The 19,072-nt window shown below is 50.5% G+C and overlaps 5 protein-coding genes across 5 annotated transcripts, besides 1 other annotated feature; 3 read left to right on the top strand and 2 right to left on the bottom strand.

The window, feature by feature from the left end:
- Positions 1 to 19,072: part of a sequence feature (contig 1.128 1..280307(-1)) that runs on past both edges of the window.
- ANIA_07342 (putative TFIIIC transcription initiation factor complex subunits Tfc3) lies at positions 1,426 to 7,515 on the top strand (the record flags this gene model as incomplete). Its single annotated transcript, XM_675519.1, has 4 exons — positions 1,426 to 1,492; positions 1,659 to 2,677; positions 2,805 to 3,168; positions 3,227 to 7,515. The coding sequence occupies 4 exons, from the start codon at positions 1,426 to 1,428 to the stop codon at positions 7,513 to 7,515; spliced, it is 5,739 nt and encodes a 1,912-aa protein (XP_680611.1).
- Positions 9,117 to 11,091, top strand: ANIA_07343 (Zn(II)2Cys6 transcription factor; the record flags this gene model as incomplete). Its single annotated transcript, XM_675520.1, has 3 exons — positions 9,117 to 10,231; positions 10,311 to 10,845; positions 10,903 to 11,091. The coding sequence occupies 3 exons, from the start codon at positions 9,117 to 9,119 to the stop codon at positions 11,089 to 11,091; spliced, it is 1,839 nt and encodes a 612-aa protein (XP_680612.1).
- On the top strand, positions 11,532 to 13,235 carry ANIA_07344 (uncharacterized protein; the record flags this gene model as incomplete). The annotated part of the gene is made up of 1 exon (XM_675521.1): positions 11,532 to 13,235. One exon carries the CDS (start codon positions 11,532 to 11,534, stop codon positions 13,233 to 13,235), a length of 1,704 nt encoding a protein of 567 aa, XP_680613.1.
- ANIA_07345 (protein agdC) lies at positions 13,285 to 16,226 on the bottom strand (the record flags this gene model as incomplete). Its single annotated transcript, XM_050611871.1, has 6 exons — positions 13,285 to 14,179; positions 14,233 to 14,341; positions 14,392 to 14,916; positions 14,975 to 15,290; positions 15,343 to 15,965; positions 16,010 to 16,226. The coding sequence occupies 6 exons, from the start codon at positions 16,224 to 16,226 to the stop codon at positions 13,285 to 13,287; spliced, it is 2,685 nt and encodes an 894-aa protein (XP_050467849.1).
- ANIA_07346 (uncharacterized protein) lies at positions 16,852 to 18,700 on the bottom strand (the record flags this gene model as incomplete). The annotated part of the gene is made up of 3 exons (XM_675523.1): positions 16,852 to 17,370; positions 17,420 to 17,876; positions 17,922 to 18,700. The coding sequence occupies 3 exons, from the start codon at positions 18,698 to 18,700 to the stop codon at positions 16,852 to 16,854; spliced, it is 1,755 nt and encodes a 584-aa protein (XP_680615.1).

Raw genomic sequence — 19,072 nt, 5'->3', positions numbered from 1 at the left:
GATAACTTTTCATTATCTCTCAACTCTGATCTATCATAACGAGGGCACGTTCATTCCAACTCTAGCACTTCCCATTCGGTTCTCCTGTCTAACTTTCAGAGCTGCCTCTCACGCTAATTTATTGTCGACCGTATGTGACGGCTAGTCATATATGGAACTTTCCTGTTTGGGATATCGGAACTGCAAGCTCCGGCTCGCCGATGCTTATGCAGAGACTTCAGCTATTTCCACGGTTCAAAAGTTATGTCTCTTCCAACTGCCGTATTAGGCTAGGTTGATTATTATTTCTTGTGTATTTAAAGCTGCTCTATAGAGCTAGATTGTAAGAATCAGACCTTCATTCTTTTATATTATTCGTTAGTTGATGCTGGTAATTACGTCGATCCGGATGCTCTATATTTATCCACCCGGCAATCAGTCGCTTTGGGCCTTCCTGTACACTCATGGAGCTAAGAAGGGTGCAGCATGCTGGTATAACGAACGCTCGTTCACAGGCGGATCGGACAGTCGACCGTTATAGACTCAGGGGTCAGGAGAATTGCAACTAGCCGGGGTTTGAAGCAAAGGCTCTCGAAAACCCTTCGAAGACCCCTGTCATCAAGACGGATTATGGGAACGTCGCAGCTATTTCTGTGGATTCCCCGAATGCAAATTGCTCAGGCCTGCGGGACATATCCTCTCTCCCCAGGATCTAGATACTGAAACACTGCCGAGGTCGTTCGTAATGAAGATGGAAGTACCCATAACCCAATGAAGATGGGTTTCCGCAGGTCTTAACAGAATTTCCTTGTCGCTGCTGACTTTGGGAGTGTCCCAGTTAAACCTCACAAAGACAATAAGACGAGCGGCTGACCTTTCCCTAGTTTGCTGAACCATGCCATAGACTGCAAGCTGAGCTGCGCGGGAGGATTTTACTATGAAAAGTGATAGTACGTACTTGAGCGAAGACGATCAATATATATTACCAAGATATATAAGCTAGTATTTTGATAATAGTTTTGGAGATGTTTATTGCTACCATTCTCGTTCCTGCAGCAAATAGTCACATCAATCCCGACAGAGAGCTGTTGACAGTCCGGATATTTCTCAGCCTGAATTTATACTGGTTCTTCCAGGCAGTATAAGGATGCCCATAAGGTGTGTATATAACAGTTATAGATCTTTGTATTCTTCCAAGCGTATAACTCTCCCGCAAATCAAGAACCTTGCCTGAGGCATAAAATCGTCAATGAACAAGTCACGTGTAGGTAGTCGTCACCCCACCTACGTTCGACTTTTTCTCTCCCACGACGGCGGTTCGAATCGCGCTTTCTCTTCATTTGTGCCAACGTTTTTTTTTTGGTGGCAAGTTTTATCTCGTTCATAACATGCGCACTTACTTGGAAAGCAAACCGATATCATAGCACATGAGGATATGGACGTGCCATGGCTCCTAGCCTACGAGACTTGATTGATTTCTTGCTTGCAGAGATTGCGCTCTGCGGCACTCAAGGTCAGTGGTACATTGAAGCTTTTCGTGATAAAGATCCACCCCTGCACCCGCCCCGCCCAATGGGGTTTTCTATCTAAATGTCCGCAAATCGGTTGACACTCTTTAGGCGCATCGACCGCAGACATCTTATCATTCATTAACTTATTCTATGCTAAATGCGCAAAAGATGGCTCTGGCCACGCACCAGTTGTTGACAGGCGATTCCAGGAGAAAGTCTGGCAGTGGCTCACCAAGAATCCTGAAGTTTCAGTAGGAAAGGGCCGGGAGGGGAATGGGCTGAGCCTTGAACAGGCCGAAAGGCGTCAACACGCGATTAACAATGCGGAGGAGAAACCGCTGAATGTGTTTGTCTCCTTGGAGCGAACATGGCTCGCCATCACCGGCCATGAACCCGATGACACCAAAGTTCTTCCCATGGAGTTCGCGCTTCTCTCTATCATTGCCTCTCGGAAGTCTAGTGGGATATCCCAGCCAGACTTGATAAAACTCAGCGGCCAGGACAAAAGATCAGTACCGAAACGGACGGATGTTCTGCAACAAAAGGGGTATATCGAAAAGAGAGCCATCCAACTGAAGGGTGCTCGTACCAGCCTCTGCACACTGCGCAAGTTCGTATCGCAAGATGCCGGAAAATCAGCCGCCGGCACTTCTGAAGATGGACCAAATGCCGTCAAGATGATTGATTTCAATTCGTTCACCGACACGCTTTTCGGAATCTTGCGAGAGCATAAAATCATCTCGCGCAACGATCTGAAGAGAGTGCTGGGCTTCAACGATCACTGGCATTGGAAGGTTCTCTCTCGTGCACTGCGCAAGTTCGAGCGCATAGGCGTAGTCAAACGGGTCAAAGCCATGTCGCAGTATGCTAAGACCATGAAGAAGTACCACCCTTGTGTAATGCTTGTGCGAGAACCCACGGCGAAGGACATTGAATTGTTCCACGATTTCAGCATTCATATGTATTCAGACATCAAACAGAATGACGAAGCCGAATTTGAGGATGACGCAGAGGGAGAAGAGGCAACCGGAGAAGCGCCCGCCGTAGGAGATATCCGAGCGATGGAAGGAGAACAAGGCGTGGAGGCTTCTGGGCGTGTTCTTCCCCTCTGGAGCCCTGACCGAGTCATCCATAACCAATTATTTGAAGTTGTTGACCGAGCAGGGACTATGGGGTCTACCAACTCTGTAAGTCAATGTTCTTCGTCGTTAGCCTCGATTCTAATAAACGCAGGATGTCATAAGAACCTTTTCCGGAGTGCTCTGGCGCCGACCGTTGGAAAACACATTGGCCCGTCTGTCTGAATGTTGGCAGCTGTCGCAACCTCCACACTTACGCCACCTCGCTCTCGTGCGTGACACGGCTCTGCAACGCACCATTACGCATTACATCCACTACTCTGCGAGGAACTTTGGCAAATTGGTTGAAGCTGGAGAGTCCTCATGGGAAGCCGTTGAGTTCATCCCAAGGAATAACAGATCGAACACCGTTTCCATTCCGCCCGTACACGCCGAACCACAGCTTGATGCTTACGGGCTCCCCCAGGACGTCCCAGCTAGCGACTTGGTGAAGAATGGCGATTGCTCTCTCTCCGACTGCATGTGGGTTGTTAAACCAAAGGATTACAACATCTCGAGTAGCGACCCCAAGGCTGTAGAATTAGATGATGGCACATACGGTAAGTCCTCGAATTTCTCCCTCAGGAGATAATGCTGACTCCTGTTTGTCTCGCCTAGCTATCCAGTATGGAATCAAAGGACATTCTGTGCAGTCACCAGCTGGAAGACTGGCTACTCCAGATACAACTTCGCTGCTGGAAGTTGAAAGAGAACGGGCGTCCAGTGTAGACGCAAACTTAGCCAGTACGCCAGTACCAAAGCGTCCCCGAAAGATTAAACGTGAATCCCAAAACTTTGCTGGAATGTCTGAGTTGGAGAAACTCAAAGCTATGGGCCTCGATGAATCGTGGACCGAATATAGTGTTCTGCTTATAGACCGCCAAGGTCCTGGAGTTTATATTACTCCACGGGGCCGACGGAAGCCAGCTGGCAAGGAACGAGGGCGTCCACCCACTAGTCGAGTTGCGGTATTCAAGTCTACCAAGTTGCTAGACCTCCCATGGTTTCGAACAGACAATGAAAGCCTGGATATCACCCGGGCTGCATCTCAGTCGCCTGAACCTTTCACCATTGATCCGCGCTTGTCAGCAACTGCTGTTCGGGGTGCTCCACCAAGGAGCGCGGAGGAAACAAATGTTGTGCATGGAACAAAAAGATCCCATCAACATGACTCTGGCTCGGAGTCAGGTACCTTGTCTCCAAAGGCTCGAAAGCTCCGTCGTACTGGTCGCATTAGCAACGGTTTCAGGAGTTCTCAGGAGCTAGTTGCCGAGGACATTTTTGCTGATGGGCAAGCATCGGAAGCACACGCGCACGAAGCTCAGACGCCGTCTCGCATTCAAGGAAAGAGGAAGAGAACCCTGTCCCCTGAAAGTGGACATCAAGATGTTATCCATGTTCGTAAACGGGGCGGACAATCTGCTAAGCTTTCACATGACATGCCAACAACTGATGGAGATGGTCCAAAAGGCCCTCGTCGAAAGCTTACTACTCGACAAGCCAGCAAAGCATCAAAATCTCTGCTATATCCACAAGAAAATGGTGAATTTGCTGCGAACTCGATAAAATCATCACCCAAGTCCTCCAGACCTGTGCAATATTCACAGTCAGCACGCAGCGAAAATACGTTGTTTGTTTCTCAATCAGCCATTGAAACCCCAACAGGTCAAAATGGGACGCTGGAATCGCCGCAGTTGCAAGATGGTGCCCCCCTTGCGACGGTTTCTGGCACCGTAGCCAAAGCCCCCATCATTGCATCTTCTCCTGTACCGTCAAGACTGCAGTCAGCAACGCCTGCTGCTTTTCAGACTGAGACTTCCGCATCCAATGCAACACCAACTCCTGAAACATCATCAAGGAGAGCTACACGATCAAAGCTTGTAGATAAAGGAGGCTCGGTTGCGTTTTTGCGAAGAAGAATTGTCATGGACCTTGTGGAGAAGGCAGGAGGTGCTTTTCCAATGGGTTCTGAGCTTTGGTATCCTTTTGTGACAGCCTGGATGAAAACCAAGTACAAAGAGAAGCCCGATATGCGCACGCTCAGAAATGCGGTAAAGCACTTGGTAGATGCTGGGAAACTTCGGCAACAGACCTTTTGTGGTAAAGACAGCAAAGGAGTCATGGTTACGAAGACCATCATTTGTAAGGCGGAATTAGCACCAGATGACCCGGTCATAAAAGAGATGCAGGAGAAGATATTAGCATCAGGTGCCCGACATTATTTCCCGCCTGGCGTTGACGTTGACCCGAACCTCACCAAACAAGGGACTGGATCTAAGCTTGTTAGGGGGGGTGAAATCCCCGTCGAACCCGGCCTCACTGTGCAGCTGCATAACAAACCGGCGCTTGTCCAGGCCTTGGAGAAGAGAAAGGGGGCTACTATCCAACGAAGACTGAATCGGCGTCTGGAAATCGAGCAAATGCGGGAGAGCATGCAAGAAGTACGCCCGTCAGGTGTCATCAGACTTTTGTCACGGCCACGTCCTGATTGGTATATACCTTCTTCAGGACCTGGGATGGCTCCCTTGTTTACGGATGACCCCAGCTTTGGGGCTCTCCGTAAACACGGCGGAAGGAGACATCGTCCTTCCAGCATCCAGACTGTTGATAATCGCCAGCTGAAACGCATCAATTTCTCTTTGTCTTTGTTGGCACCGTACGCGATGTTGATGAGTCCGGCTCAATCCTTTAACCCGCTGAATGGGACTTTTTCGACAGATGCAGGCCTGGCGACTTTCAGTTTGGCTAGAGCCCCTCAAAGCCGCGCGAAGCAAGTATTAATGGCACGCGCAACGTTGATGCTAATGAACCCATATCAAACATTTAGTCCAAACAACGGGACATTCTCTACCAATGCAGGCCTAGCAGCTCTCTTTATGTCAAGGTCTATTCAAAGATCAAGCCACAACCGTTCGACGCGCAAGCAAGAGGCTCATCTGCCCCATTCACTCGACGATCAACTCATGCAAGCTGGGAGACGTAATATACGTATCCCGGGAGAGACTGACTCGAGATCAAGGGACTTCATCCGAGACACCAACGCGATTCTTCGGTGGGAGCTTCAAAATGAAAGACTCCTGCAGGAGAGAAGCAAGGATGTACGTTACATCAATCATGGAATTAGAGATTCTTTCGAAAGTGCTCCAATCGAGGGTGGTATCCGATTTCATCCTGAGGAAATGGGTTTCATCTATGAGGAACCGGCTGTCGGCACACGGCGTCAGACAGGTTCTTCACCAGCATTCACCTTGGAAGAGCATTCTGTATTTCCGCCACCTCCACCTCGCGACGCAATGCGCATGCGCCATTATAATCCTCCCCCGCCTCCTCGACCACGTCGCCTGGAAAAATTGAACGAGATGTTGGCAAGTGGAAACGAATCTACATCCCCGTCGGCTAGTCGAACACAGCTCCGCCGTAATCGGCTTCCGCTGCCTTTCTCACGTTCGTCTTACCAGAAACTGATGACGGCAATTGTCGCCGTACGTGCATTAGCTGGAGGCTCCAACGGCAACATTGTCGACTGGCCCTTAGTATCGTGTTGCTTTCCGGAGCAAGATTCGAAGGTGATACAAGATAAAGGCAAGATTTTCTTGGCTAAAAACCGACTGCAAATCGCGAAGATGCAGTATGACTTTCAAGAACGATTCGTCGACGCGTACGCGAACAATGAAGTCCCGCAAATTGACTACAACAATCTTGAAGGGTACGACTGGAACGCAGTTATTGAGTGGGCCAACGCGAATCTAGATGTCCCGAAGTCAGACCGGACTCCGGATCTTCCTGCCACAAGGGAGCAATTCGACAATATATTCGAGCTCCGCGAGGAACCACTAGGTTCATTGGATGAACTATACCAAACGACAACGGCAGTCACCCTTAATCGCAAGAAACAGTTGATATCGAACATAGCGTTTGCCGCTCCGCTGCCGTACGAGGTAGGCCGCTACTGTTCGCGACGGCGCCTAGAGCTTTCTCGCTTCGAGGCAGTGAAGACATGCGTTCGAGCAAACGTCTTCACTCCGGCCGAAGTTTACCGTGCTGCAGACGCCCGGGATACCCTATCCCGCATCGACAATAGCCTGCTAAACAACGCACTTCAATCTCTCATAACAGAGCGGGTTATTTCACAGGCGAACAAGGGCCGCGTTGTCCCGGGCCGTAACTACGACATCACAGACTACTTTATCCAGACTCTCAGCAAGAAACGGCCCATTGAAGCAACTGACGTCCGACGCGCGTCTAAATTCAAGACCGAGACTCTCGACCCGGCACTGACCCAACAAGGCGTCTTTAGTGTCGCCTTTAACGCCGAAGACGGCGACATCCTAGCCCTAATCAACCTTTTCTCTGAAGGCCGGATCAAGTTGGCCCCGCGCGATCCCCCTCGGGACAAATTTGGCCTTACAGAAGGTGGGTACCTCACGCGCATGATGAACAAAGATAAACTCCGCTTCCCGGTCGATGTCTACCCGGTTGCTGGGAGATATGTCACGAGTAACCCGGTCTCCGAGAAGGCGTCCACTATCCCACCGCCCTGTCCGCCGCGTATTCCTATTATTACCTCTACCGACGATACGGGGACAGGAGCGGGAACAGTCTCTGCCCCCGAGAAATACCCTCTGTGGCTTGATATCCATGGAGGTTTTATCCAGGTCCTTTGGGATCTTGCCGTCGGCGCCATCGTTGGCACTGTTGCCGTGAGACCGGGTATATCCGCGAAACGGTTGGCCAGCGCGATTAAGCCGACAATGGGTGATTGGGAGGTGCTCATGGTGCTCGAATGGCTGACTGATGTAGGAGTTGTGCGGAAGAGCAGCGGCTGTGCTGGTCCTGGTGCTGATGCTGATGAGGACACTGACGAAGCATGTTGGTTTGTTAGGGAGTGGTGGGGTGGATGGTCTTAAGTTAATGTTGAATTCGCTGTATCATCATCCCGTGTACCAATAGAAACGCTGTCAGAGTAGTTGTAGAAGTAATACTACTTTTAAAAAAGAATGACATTCATTTCAACGGAAATGTTCTTGAGCTCTGGGTACCCTCTCTTAATATATATTGCAGCAGGCTGCCACTATCCAAGTACCATATAGCATTCTGAGAGCAAAAATCAACAACGCCGTTATTGAGCCATGAAGATCGACTAAAGTCTCTTAAAGTATTTCAATTACATTCATTTCTTCTGGCAGAAAACTTGGCTGGTGGCAAGCATATTTGACTTCGGGCCACTTTTTTTTTATCCATAAACCTGTCTCCTCTGTCGCTCCTGCGCGCCTGGGCTCCAGAAACTTGCTGACGGCGTATGATTGCGCTGGTTGCGCCTGTAGATTCCGGCCTAGTGGTTCTTCCTGGTGACCGTGGGATAGTGGTAGAAGGTCTCGACAATTCGTTGGCGCTGTGAAGGTAGAGAAGCAGGTCTGGATTGAGTCTCAGGCATAGGTAATAGAGCCCATTCGATAACCAGGAGCCTCTTTCTGTTGGCCTAGGGTAGCTATATCAGTTAAGCACAACAGTTAAGCAAAGGCCATCAGTCCAACTTCATGCTCATCAGAACAAGCTTGTCTCATCACTGACTTCATGGAAGTCTGATCTGCATCTAGGGTCCGTATAACCGTTTCATCTGTTTCTGTAAGTTTACTGATAAAAAATCTGACCTTGCTCAACTGCACCTCTATGGGCAGATTCTGATGATGGCTTAACTGCGAATCTTACACGGTCTCAAAAACAAAAATTGGAACTTGCTCGCAATGTCTTCGTTCATTCACATTTGTAGTATCTCGTCCTGTCCAAAATATGTTTTGCAGAACGAACCTGAGGAACATCAGGTCATGGATTTTCACTGTCGGATATGAGTATTCAATATATGGCGCTGATGCGGCTACTAGGATCGTGAGGAATGAGTGCCACTTCTTCAGCAGGTACCCTGGAACCGCATATTGTTGCATAATACGTATAGCTCGAGACTTATGGTGTTCTGGGGATTTTATTTGGCGTGCAGCATCATAATAACCAAAGCCAGGGGCAGTGTGGCAGATACGGTACTCAGGACGCGCCATTCATGGTTAGACCTATATTTCATGGAGTAAAGCTATTGACAAGGAGTGGGCAGTGATTTAGTCATCAAAGGCATGCGTGAGTGACACTTTTACCTATGCAGACAGAAACTTATGTACCAGGGGTCAGTCAGGGTTAGGGCTGGCCTGAACTGGGCAGTGAAGGCCGCGATGCTTGCTCCTCCAATTGGAAAGGGATCACGATGCCTCGGGCCCAACGAGAATTCAAGCGAGCGAGCTTCTCATTCGGATGGAGCACGCGCAGTTTCGCCTCTCACTCTGTTCTAGGCTGACTACCTATATACGTATCTGACAGATAATACTGTGACAGAGTACCCCAGACTAACCACTCCCATCACCGCCTCATTTGATATACCTGCCTTTAGACCCGGATCATTATCTATATACGCGACTCTGTCTGAATAAAGGCTCTACGAACTTTTGAAAGAAATAAGAAAATGCAGTCCTGCGACATCTGCCGCAAACGCAAAGTGAAATGCGACCGGCGTACCCCGTGTGCCCGCTGCCGCCGCCTCCGCCAGCCATGTACTTATACTGATATCCTGCGCAAAAAGGGGCCAAAATTCGTGCATAGTTATCCACGGATCTATAGCACAGCACTTACAGCATCAGGCTCGGGCTCGGAATCGGTGTCGACTCCTAGTCTGATGGGGCCTTTGACCACTTCGGTATGCGGGTCGAGTGAGACGCTGCCACTACCGTCCTTGATGAGCAGAAATGTGGGAACGGATTTGGGTGTGGAGGCGTCTATACAGATTCATTCGAGCTCGGGGATACAGTCTAGTGTTGACTCGGGAGCAGGAACAGCGTCAGAGCCGGACGAAGAATTGAACCTAGACCTGGACTTTGACTTTGAAGATGTCCCTTCAGGCCAGCAGCTTCGGCCTCCACAAAACTCAGGCCTGGACAGGGCTTTCAATCCGGACGTCCCTTTGGGTTCCTTAGGTAGGACGGCGGGATTGGAGACGAGTCTGGAAGGAATATTATCCGTATATATCGAAAAACTGCACCCGCTTTTTCCTGTTGCTGATCTTCGCGAAATCCAGGATACCTTGAGAGCTGGAGGTTGTGGCCAGAACTCCAATTATGAAAAGAATTATGGGTTTGATCCGACTCAATACGCATTACTGTGTTCGTTATGTGCTGTGACGTATGCGCAATTGACTTTCTCATCCGGACGAGGTTTAAGCTCTTTTCCTGCTACCATGGATCAAATTCAGGGACATGAGCATGCATGTCTGAAATACCTCCAGGCAGCCCTTGAGGCCCAGAGGCAGAGCGACCACCCGCAAGTCAACCATAAAAGCCGACAAGGGCAGGCCAACGGTGGTTCAGTCAAAAGCAAAGCCCGAGACAAGATCCTCACTTCCTTTTATCTGTTCATGACGTACTGGAGTCTCAAACAGATGACGCACGCGTGGTGGTACCTCAGGGAATGCATCACGTTGCTCCTGTCTGTCCGCATGCATCAAGAAGAGGAGCATCGAAAGTTGGACATGCGCGAAGCGGAGACGAGTAGGGTGTTGTTCTGGGGCGTGTTTGTCGCGGAGCGGTACTTTCCCTATTTCGTCACACGTCTTTGCTTCTTCGATGAACGTAGAGCGTCAGTTGGGCTAACGGTAGGCTCATAGAACTTTCTGCATCATCCATGACAAACCAGTCACGCTTCGGCCCTGGATAAATCTTCCAAGGGTACCGAGTCTTCTTGACGAAAAGGAACATGTGACCGCAATCCCTGGATTTGTGCGTCTGGTGACTCAATTTCGGGGGTTGGACGTTGATTTGTCCGGTTGTTGGACAGCGGCGGGATTTGTTACACCTATCTCTCGAAGTCTGAGTCATGGAACGGGAGTTACCACCGCTACTACCGATGCATCAAGAATAGCAGCAGGTTACGAGTATGACGACACGGGTCTCGAAACAGAGGCATGGATACCCTTGCAGCAACTTGACCTCGCCATCACGAGAGAGTGGCTGCGCGCAGAGATGTGGAAACTGGGAACCCCCGGTCACCAGCAGTCTTCATCTCCGAGAGAGTTTGTGGCGGCGCTTGTAAAAGAAGGGGGACAATGGCGGCTGGAGGAGCCATTGCTTATAGGCAAGGCTACACTGGGCATTTTACAGAGTATGGAAGAAATTCTGCAAGATAACTGGAGTGCAATCATGGTTTGTCAACTGGGATAGCCCCATCAGGAGACATGGCCATGAGGCTGACGGATGTAGGACGAGAAGCTGTACGACATCTGCGAGTGCCTGTGCGACATCCGGCCGGTCATACAGACAAGACAAAATGGAGTTAGAGATGTCGAGGTCGAGATCAATCTCGATCAAATTCTGCGAGGGCTTCTGGACTGTTTGGCAAGGCTTAGAGGGCGTAGTGCTTACTTGCTGGCGTCGCGTCTCGGAGATTAATGTCCAATCTTGGGAGCAAAAACAGATCCACAAACGGTGGTAGAGTTGAAAGCGTAACTCAATGTAAGCTCTAATCACATACCCCGCAGTCCTGGATGCCTATTCCACAGAGAGTAGAAGAACGATCAGCGAGAATTCCAGCGAAATGGAAAGAAAAAGAAAAAGAAATGCTCATGCCATACCACATCTCTTCATGTTTTCTCTTGGCCCATTAGCTCCGTCATGTGTCCGTCTCCTTATCAAGGGCCGGCTTCCTTAAAACTGTGGCTGTATTATAGCGACACAGCAGACGGACCAGCTCGAATGCCGGCATCGAATGCAACGGAAGAGCCACACAGACAGTACCAGACTAGACCATCTCCATCAGTGCCGCTACGAAGCTTCTGCAAGCGCTCCCGGGGTAACAGCTGTAGCGAACTGACAGCGATATGGGCGTAGACATGGATACAGACTGGAATCAGAATCGAGACCCAGAGCGGGCCAGCAGTGCAGAATCAGGGTCCGGATCATCGAGGGCAATTGCTATCGACCTCGAGCAAGCCCGCATCGCAACGGCCCAAGAACACAGCCTGAGCTTCACAGAGGGCCTGCGCACGTACCGAAAGGCCGTGATGTGGTCGATGCTCTTCTCATTAGCAATAATAATGGAAGGGTATGACACGACCCTTCTACAGTCCTTTTTTGCGTTTCCCGAGTTCGTGCGCAAGTACGGGTCCCCCATCTATACCTCCACCTCCAACGCATCCTCAAGTCCAGGGCCGGGAGAAGAGGTGGAAACCCACGAACTCTCCGCCGCCTGGCAAAGTGCCCTCACAAACGGTGCGTATATTGGTGAAATACTCGGTCTGTTCATCACGGGCCTTGTTATCGAAAAGACGGGGTATAGACGGCTCATGTTCGCATCGGCCCTCTCCCTTGGAGGGTTTATTTTCATCCTGGTCTTCGCACCCGATCTCCCAACATTGCTGGTCGGTGAAATTCTTTGCGGCATTCCCTGGGGTGTATTTCAAACTGTGACAACAGCGTATGCGGCAGATGTATGTCCCGTACTTTTGAGGGGGTACCTGACAACGTACGTCAATCTGTGTTGGGTGCTTGGGCAGTTTGTGGCGACGGGGGTGTTGCGGGCTTGCCTGCATATAGGTCCAGTCCAGGATGCGGGACAAGGTGACGAATGGAGTTATCGCATCCCGTTCATGATACAATGGGTATGGCTGCCGTTTATTTTGGTCATTGTGTGGGTTGGGCCGGAGAGTCCGTGGTGGCTAGTGAGGAAGGGAAAGTTGAGTGAGGCTAAAAGCGTTCTCGAAAGGCTTTCTGCCTCCACCCTTTCTTCATCCTCCACACCCGGCAAGGCTTTGGAACGAGGCCAAACAGAAACCACCCTTGCCCTGATGCTATACACCATCCAGATGGAAAACGAATATGTTTCTCAATCTCATGAGTCCTACCTTTCCTGCTTCCACTCTACGAACCGCCGCCGCACGGAAATCACCTGTCTGACCTGGGCAATCCAGGCCCTCTGTGGCTCCTCGTTCATGGGCTATTCGACTTACTTCTACCAGCAGGCAGGTCTATCCGTATCGCAGTCCTTCAATATGTCGCTAGGCCAGTACGCGTTTGGGATCGTCGGAACACTCGTCTCGTGGTTGTTAATGACTCGGTTTGGACGGCGCACCCTCTACGTCGTCGGTCTTCTCCTTCTGGTCATCATACTTTTCTCTGTGGGTTTTACCTCTTTGTCTGATACGAAGACAGCGAGCTGGGCTATTGGCTCTTTATTACTACTGTTTACATTTACGTACGATTGCACTATCGGGCCGGTATGTTATAGTATTGTCTCCGAGATCCCTTCGACGCAGCTCCGAGGAAAGACAATCGTACTGGCAAGAAATGTATATAACATGTTCATGATCGTGAATGGGATTATTGTCCCGAGGATGTTGAACCCTACGGCCTGGGACTGGAGAGGACTCGCCGGGTTCTTCTGGGGTGGGATTACACTGGTATTGCTTTGTTGGTCTTATTTCAGACTGCCTGAGAGTAAGGGAAGGACGTTTGCGGAGATGGATATTCTGTTCGAAAGGAGAGTGAATGCGAGACGGTTCAGAAAGGAGGAGGTTTGTTTCCATACAAATAACTAGGTGCATGACATCGATAGGGAATGAAGTGTTATGCCAGGTCAAGCGGGAGCTACAGCTCAACACCTCCCGGTCCGGAAAGAGGCAGGTCGATAGTCCTTTCGACCACATTGTCCCCGAACACAGTCACAGCCTCAACACGTAGATCAGTCTGTAGCGTAAACACGCCATCAACGCTCACCCTACCGTCCTCATAGGTAAAGACCACATCCACCATGGCAGTCTGCTCCAACGATTCCCCATCATCAATGTACAGGCGGCCTGCAGCCCTACCATCGAGTCCTGGGGCAATGACCAACCGAAACCCGCTCTTCCTCACCTCAGTCGTCGTATTCATCCCCGCAGACCCGGTCCGTACAGGCACAATTTTCCCACCACGTACATGTAACGGGATGTCAGTGTACCCAATGTCCGTCAATGTTATCACCTCACCATTTCCACGAAGAGGAAGACCTGTGTACCAATCATAGAACAAATCACCCGGGAAATAAGCATGAACCTCCGTCTTACCTTCTTCAATAACAGGACTGACAAGAATCGCATCCCCATAGAAGAACTGTGAGTCAATACCCACCACATTGGGGTCATTTGGATAGACAAAGAAAAGTGGGAGCAAAAACGGCTCGCCCGTGACCGTCTGTTCATGGAACTCCGTGTAAAGATAGTCAAGCAAACTGTATCGGATGCTTATTGCCTTCCTTGCTGCCTCGGCAACAGAGTTCCACCTGTAAAACTCTTGTGAGACCATCCCGTACTCATTGTGATTGCGAAAGAAGGGGTTAAAAGCGGCCAGGGTTGCCCAGCGCGAGCACAGCTCCTCAGTCGTATTGCCTGTAAAACCACATGCGTCAGAACCGACCATGGGGATCTGGAATATGGATGCGAAGGCGAGCATTTGGGCGATGGAGATGCGGTATTTGGTCCAGGTGCTAGCGTTGTCGCCGAGCCTGCGCGCAGTCAATAGTCTGGTTCAGGACAGTTGGATTGGAATGCCTCCTACCAGTGACCGACGTAGGAGCCTGCACCGGCAAAGGTGCTGCGCGTTATCACTAGGGGCCGTTTCTCTGGGCGTCTGTAGAGCATGGCGTCTCGTGAAAGCGAACTCATCACTGTGCCTGATTAACATATACTCCGGAAATGAGAGGACAAAAAGGCATACTTGTCCCGTATAGATTGTGAGTATCATACTCAGCAAGCCCATTGGCATGGAAAATGTCTGTATTCATAGTCTTATTGCTCAGCGACCCAGCTGCGTTGGCGATCTTGTAGGGCGGATCGATCAGTTCGCGGCCCTGCAGACCCAGCCTCCTGCCATTGCCATTGTCGTTTCCGACTTTGACAAATCCTTGCCTGGCTGCAATAACAACTTGCGTCTCGCGTTTTCTGCTACTGTTATTGTTATTGCTGTTTACAGGCTGAAACTCAGCCGGAAACCCTGGAAGGCTGCTCGGATTTGGCCTGACAGCTGGCGGCTCCGGAGGGAGGTTATTCTCCTCCGCATAGGCGACAGGGTCTGTACAGGGCCAGTCACAAAAGTTAGCGGCCTCGTTCATGTCGATCCACAGGGCATCGATGTCAACTCCTGATTCTGCATTGAAGAACAACGCGAATTCGTTGATCCAATAGTCTGAAGTGTTTGGATGGAACCAGTCGGGAAAAACTGTCGCACCGGGCCAGACAGCGCCTTTATACCATTAGGTTTAGATACGTAGCTAATTGTTAAGCCTAGGCTGAGAAAGTACCTTGATATAGCGTTCCATCTTGCTTCCGCATGAACACATCCTTCTCTAGCCCTCGTGTGAAAGCGCCGTTCTCAGAGTGAGCTACCGCGGGATCAACCATAACAATATAATGTTGGTCTCGCTGGTGAAGATATTGCACCAAAGCTCGGACAGTATCCAATGGGAATCGCTCTCGATCGAGTGTAAAAACTTTGCGGTGATCCATGTAGTCGATATCGGTCCACATTGTTTCGAGGGGAATTCTCGCTTCGCTATAGTTATGTACTACCGCAGCGACTTCGAAGATATCTCTGTAACCGTAACGGCATTGATGAAACTGAAAAGTCAGTGATTGACACCATGTATAGTTTCCTGGCCGGTAGACATACTCCAAGACCCCAGTATGGAACCATGGCTGGTAAGCCTGCAACCTCCGCATACTGCACGCTCACGTCTTTCGGACTTGGCCCAGCAAAGAAATAAAAGTCTAGAACGCCCCCCAGGATATTATATTCCAGGAACTGGATATTATCAGAGTTTTTGTCAATCTTGATGTCCATCCCGTTTGAATTCAAAAGGAAAACTCCGTGCGTTCCTGCCTCGCCCCGGTGGTCTATATACATCGGGTGCGCCCCATAAAGATTCGTCCCCGCGGGGATGGTATAAGCATCCCGGTTCCAGAGTGTGCGGGTATAATTGATAGTGTTCAGGCGAAGGGGATCGCTGTGCTCGCCAAGTCCGTAGAGATTAGGGTTTTGTGGGAGAGAGGTGCGGAGATTCACATATTGGGATTGAAATATTAAATTATGTCCTGTAGTATTGAAGAGTGTTTCGTCATTGCTCGCTCGGGAGACGGCGAAGGAGAAAGGATCTTCTGCGTACGAAAACCTCAGCTCCGGGGTGTTTTCATCAGCACAGGCTTGGTCATTGACAACGGGCCTAGGGAAGACAGAGTCGGGCACTTGGTAGACGTTCTCATCCGCATCGTAGATTTTGACATGAAGTCTTTGATCTATCCACCGTCAGCGTCAGAACTCAAACAGGTAGTCGACTCACTCGTATCATAGTCGGTTTCGAGCCTCAGGTTCTCGATATCAACTCCATACACGTTGCACGGCGTACCAGCGAGTGTCAGATCCGCTGTCAGTCCGCGAGGTCGTTCTTCGACGTTTATCACCCTGTATCCAGGACAGTCGGTCAAAGGCAATTGACTGAGAGCTCTAGCCATCAGAGCTAGAGCCAGGGGAGTCCATGAGAGGAGAGTTCCGGCCATTGCTGCCTCAGGGCCTAGTCAATCCGCGCGTGTGCCCCCATATTGAGCGCGCACTGGCTCTTATTTATACCTCTCCTCCCTGCAGAGCCAAAGTGTCTTACATCTCGCCCAATTTTCCGTTGTTTGCACATAGCCATTTCTGTCACGGACATCTAAGGTTCGGAGGTTTAGGTACGATTGGGCACACGAGGTTTAGGTGAGCGGAATTGTTGTTAAGCACCTTTCGTTCTCAAGTCGCCAGTACCTTTCGGAGGTGAGCTACGTTGACGTAGTACCTGGGATATATCTCCGGTGATCCGGCGCGTATCACGGTAGTCGGAGCAGCCAAGTTCGTGATCGATTGGTTGTGCTTGTCGGATGGTGTTTGTTGGAAGGAGAATGTGTTGCAGCGAGAATTTTAGCGAAGGGAAGCCGTCCCGCTTACACACTCTACAGGCGCCACGCCACGTTGATTTGAGAAGTACATTACACAGAAAGATACTTTCAGGAGAATAACGGTACAAACAAACAAAGTGGACAGTATAGCGGACAACCAGACAATGAGACTTTCTAGAGATACGCCGATGCCGGTCCTCTGTGTTGTCATCTAGTCATGTTTCGAATGCAACGAACGACATCCCCCGAGTTACTGCGGTATATGAGGCATATGAGCTCCCAGAGCGAGAATATCGGCGGGGAAGTCGTATGAAATCCCCTCGTATCTACCAGACTCATCTCCGTCGGCCGGAAAGATTGATACAACTTCAACGCCAAACTCCGGGAAGACGGCAGAGAGATCCCCATCTCTTTTGCCCAACTGCAGTATGAATCCTCTCTTGTCTTCAGACCAATGGTCCACGGTCTTCAGATGTGGAGCTAAGTCATTCGCTTCAGATATCTCATCCGAAGGTGGCCCTTCAGACTCTTGGTCGTCGCTTTCCGACAAAGCTTCCCTTGGGGCTGGGGTAAATTCAATCTGCGCCATGCGGTGGTGTAGTTTATCCAATCTCTCAGACCGTCCTCCAGCAACAACGTCCAGTAAGCGTTCCAATTCCACGATTGCGTGGCGAGGTCCCCAGTTGGAGCCGTCATATATCTTAGATAAGGATGGGACGTATACCAGGACATCTATTAACGAGTTTGCCAGTTGAGATAGTTTGATTTCCTACGTTCCCCGTCAGTACTGCTCGCAGGATACGAGTTGGGAAACGTACCATGCCATAGCCATGTGGACGAACTGAGTCGAGCGACGCACCGCATACCAGTGAGAGAAAGTTTCTCGCAACAATGAATGGATAACTCGGGGAGAAGAAAACGTTCGACGAATCGGATGTGAGCATAAAATGGGACGCCGAATATTGCCAAAGCAGGGAGCTCAACCAGGCCAAGGTGATCCAGATGTCCACGCGTTGTACTTCATCAATGATCGGGTCCCTGGTCGCTCCGGTCTGGAGAGATGCTTGGATATCTGTGATCTTGTCTCTGGAGTATGTCGGACACGTGGATAAGTGTGGTGCTTGGAGCAGTGGCCCGTCGATTCGCGTGAAGAGCCGGACCAAGTTGCAAAACCCATTGAGAAACGCTGGATCAGTGTCACCGTCATCAACCGGAATTGGTAAGTCGCCTATTGTTTGTAGCGTGATTGGGAGGTCATGCTGCATGCAGAAAGTACTACGAGACTTAGCTCGGTCGCACGAATGAAGACAAAGTTCTTACCGTTCTGTGACTAGCAAGATCCAGTAAATGCGAAGCCTCAACTGTTGCTGGTCCTGTGAATCCTTGAATAGCTCTACATTCCCCAGGCTGAGAAGATGGGCGTGGGTAATGGCGTCACGTAGAGCGAACGTGGCAAGCGGGATTTGATCTATGTTGGCGTAGTACATATGCAGGAACAGCGACGTCAGAAGAGAATCCAAACTGGCACTGCTTTGAGCATCATAATCGGCTCGAAGCCGAATGCACTCGCGGACAAAGTCGCCCGAGGTGACGAGAAACGGTTCCTGCGCCTGACTATGACCGGGCAGACGCAGCTGGGCGAGCGTTGCCGCGCACAGCGCGGCTGCCAGGGCGTGGGCTTGTGTATTCTTAATATCGTTTAGTTTCGCCTTCAATGCATTGGTTGAGACGATTGGCCACACAGTGTAGAGCTGGCTCCGGAAGATGTCAATGTAGGTGTAGTAAGTGGACAGAGAAATCCGCCGTCGGACAAGCAGGGGATCGTCGCTGGAGGCGGAAGAGGTAGGCGAGGCAGGCGTACCGTCCGAAGCCGGTAGGGAGCATTCTCGCATGGAGCAGCTTTTCTCGATGCCGAGATTCTTTTGCATGGCCTGAACTCTGGCGTTGGTTGATCGTCTCGGGCCTTTCGGACCGCGTCGCTTTCGGACCTTGAGATAGGTGCACGACTGCTCCCGCCGCAGACAGGTGCTACACGGGTTCTTCCCATCGCACTTGACTCGTCTAAACGAGCAGGCATCGCAGGGAAGGGTAAGAGGCATAATGATTTCGGTTTGCGAAACAACAAGACCCAAGCTGGATGAAGACACAACGCTATCTGTGATCAACAATGACGTTCAAAAAGAGGGATCAGACCTGCACTAATAGTCAGGTCGTTGCCAGACTGACGACCAGGGTGGTCTGCTCTCTCGCTCGTATCTCCAGCGCCACAGGGAGGGTTGTATATCGCGCACGGCTGATCTCTGGGCTTCGGCAGCAATGTCCATCGGGACTTGCCAGCCAAGAAAGCGGGGTATGGGGACGGAGCAAATGGAATGGAGATAATTCTCCGTCAGTTGTGCCCTGGAAGGATGCTGGAGGTCGTCATCTTGCGAGTGTGTAACCGTACACCGGCTAATGGTCCTTAAGGGTGC

This window comes from Aspergillus nidulans, chromosome IV (genome assembly GCF_000011425.1).
Source record: "Aspergillus nidulans FGSC A4 chromosome IV".
NCBI classification, from domain to species: Eukaryota; Fungi; Ascomycota; class Eurotiomycetes; order Eurotiales; family Aspergillaceae; genus Aspergillus; species Aspergillus nidulans.
Note: the sequence above shows the minus strand (reverse complement) of the source record. Positions and strands in the feature narration are given on the sequence as shown.